Here is a 3119-nt window from a genome sequence, read left to right on the forward strand (position 1 = left end):
GAACGATTTGCAATAAACAAAAACACCACAAGAATCAACTTTTGGGCTTTCCAATCTTCTTTCAACTTTTTCCTAGCTTTTCAATCTTCTTTCCTTCAACATTTCATTAATTAGCACGTTCCTAATTACTTGTCAAAAAGGAAAAGCACCGTTTCGTTTTTAATTTAATCATCCATTAGCTGCATTTCAAGATTCTATTCCCATCTTAATCCCCTATTCCAAGAGATATATAAAAATCAAAACAGGTGAAAAGGGAGCTATCTACAATCAATTATCTTTGATCAATTCCCAATAATCCCAATTCTTAGAAATTAACATGGCTACTTCTGCTGAATCAAATATGGCAATTGCCAAAACCATAATATCAGCAGTTGGCTCTGCTGCTGCAATGGCAATGGTGGCACATAACCTCCCACCAGAAGTTCAAGACTATCTTTTTTTCGGCATAAGAAACCTCTTTATTAAATTCTCAAATCAGCTAACAATAGTAATTGATGAATTTGATGGCATGGTGAGTAACGAAGTATACGAATCAGCGCAAATTTACTTAGGCTCCAAGCTCTCTCCTAACACACGTCGCTTCAAAATCAGCAAACCTGAGAAGGAGAAGAATTTCAATATGAGCATGGAACGTAACGAGGAAGTTACTGATTGTTTCAAGGGTCAGAAATTCAAGTGGATATGGATTTGCAGGCAAGTTCAGTCAAAAGATTATTTCTATAATCCACGTGACATGAACTCCACTCTAAAATCCGAGGTTCGATCCTATGAACTCACGTTTAACCGAAAAAACAAGGACTTTGTCCTCGAATGTTACTTGCCCTATATTATTAACGAAGCAAAATTGCGAAAACAAGAAATCAGGACACTAAAGATCCACACTGTTGATTATGAGAATATGCATGACCTAAGTGCAGTATGGACGCCGGTGAATCTTGATCATCCTGCTACGTTTGAGACTCTGGCAATGGATGTGGAACAAAAGGAAAGAATTGTGAAGGATTTGGACAGGTTTGTGAAGAGGAAAGAGTATTACAGGAAAGTTGGGAAAGCATGGAAAAGAGGGTATTTGTTGTATGGTCCACCAGGTACTGGTAAATCTAGTTTGATTGCTGCTATGGCTAATTATTTGAACTTTGATATATATGATTTGGAGTTGACTGAGGTGAAGAAGAATACGGACTTGCGGCGATTGCTGGTCGCCACTGCTAATAAGTCCATATTGGTGGTCGAGGATATTGATGCTACCATTGATTTGCAAGAAAAGTTGTCCAGCCGTGTAGCGGCTCCTTCTAATGAGTCTCATGAGGAAGAAAGCAAGGTTAGAATCTTTTAAAAAAAATCCACTTTTACATTTTCTAAATGTTGAAAGAATTTCAGCTTTTAGAGAGAACTCACTTTTATTCAGCTAACTAGTAAAATTTTCCGCGCTTCGCGCAGTTGTAAAAGACATTACTCAATTTTTAGTGTAAAGTTTATATAAACAGAAAGATAAAAATCTTCATATGTATGCCTATAAAAAAAATTTACATATGGTGAAATCAGAAGTATAATATTTTTATTATAATTGAAACCTTCATGAACTATAGTTTTCATTAGTAGATTTTCTTCAAGAACGGGAAAAAAAAGAATTGGTGAGGATAAGAGAAAAGAAATTAATGCTATAGTAAAACTTGGGCGAACAAACTTGAAATGTTATTGTCTTTTTTCTTCTATACTCCCTCTTTATATATGCGTGTATGTCGTTATGGACACAATATTGATTCCTAGCGGTACTAATCTTCTTATACAGTCAAACCTATTTTCTTGATAATGAAAAACAATATTAAAGGTAAGTTATTTTCCTCTTAACTAAAAATTCAATCTTTATTCTAACAGGAAGCCTACCCATCTCTCTTGTCCTCTTTCATTCATGTTACAATTCTCGTATTAGGAAAACTATATAATTCTAGATTATATAATAATTTTGTATTTTTATGATATTATAAAATAAGCTCATATATATATATATATATATATATATATATATATATATTCAAACTACCCATTTAAATTATGACACAACTCTTGGAACCCTAAATTAGGAAAATTTAAGATTTAAGTTCTTTTGTAATCATATATAAGATCAACCTGAATATTCGAAAATATAAATTCGCTTCTTCAAGATAATGAAATCACATTGTGTCAACTACATTTTTATTAAACAATAAAGTCAGAAATTTATGAAACTGCAAAAGAGTATAAATTTATCCTCAGATTTGACAATGGTGGAATGATTAGATGAAATTGTTCCTTCAATATAACTGTAGAATAAATGAAGATCGACAATGCTTTTGAGATGTATATCCACCATCTTGAAGAATAAACTTCTTTATTTTTTATAAAATTCAAAAGAGGATCACATTTGTCTATTAGAGCCTCCTTGTTGTGTTGTATCAACCTGCTAACTTCTTCATAGGGTGAACCTGTAGTGAAGGTCAAACAAAGAACGTAGGCGTTAGGAGATTTGCACATAATATTGGAGAAGTCAGAATCGTTGTTTGGAATTCCCTTCATATAGCTATTGCTGCCATCGCCAGAATTGTTGTTTGGAATAATTCTCTTCATATAGCTATTGCTGCCATCGCCAGAATCGTTGTTTGGAATAATTCTCTTCATATAGCTATTGCTGTTTGGAATTTCCTTCATATAGCTATTGCTGTCATCCCGTATCTCCGTATTTTCAGTCTCTTCACTGCATATCATAATATAGTTTGCAAGATGGCCATTAGTTTCATTCATTTAGTACCAAAAACTGAAAAGTTTGTGAATGTCTTAAAAGGAATATTATGGATAGTTATTGAAAGTAATAATTACCGAACAAAACGGCTGTCTATCTATTCCGTTTGTGAATGAAAGATGCGTCGCTTTGTTACCTAACTATTACAACTCTTTAATGCGGTCACAACTCTTCATAGTCTTTTTTATATATATAAAAATAATAAATAAACAGTTGAAAAGAGGAAAAGAAGCAAAGAATGAACAAAAAGGTCAAAAAAAAGAGAAAAAAGATAAATAGGATCCTTGGCTTAAGAGAGGTACCACCTCACTTTCCTATTGCCCTCTTTTATATATATATA

General features: G+C 33.1%; 1 protein-coding gene across 1 annotated transcript; it reads left to right on the forward strand.

Annotated features, from left to right (window-relative positions):
* Positions 229-1336, forward strand: LOC109233559 (protein HYPER-SENSITIVITY-RELATED 4-like). The gene has a single exon (XM_019399445.1). It carries the CDS (start codon positions 317-319, stop codon positions 1334-1336), a length of 1020 nt encoding a protein of 339 aa, XP_019254990.1. The 5' UTR covers positions 229-316.

This window comes from Nicotiana attenuata, chromosome 10 (assembly GCF_001879085.1).
Source record: "Nicotiana attenuata strain UT chromosome 10, NIATTr2, whole genome shotgun sequence".
NCBI classification, from domain to species: Eukaryota; Viridiplantae; Streptophyta; class Magnoliopsida; order Solanales; family Solanaceae; genus Nicotiana; species Nicotiana attenuata.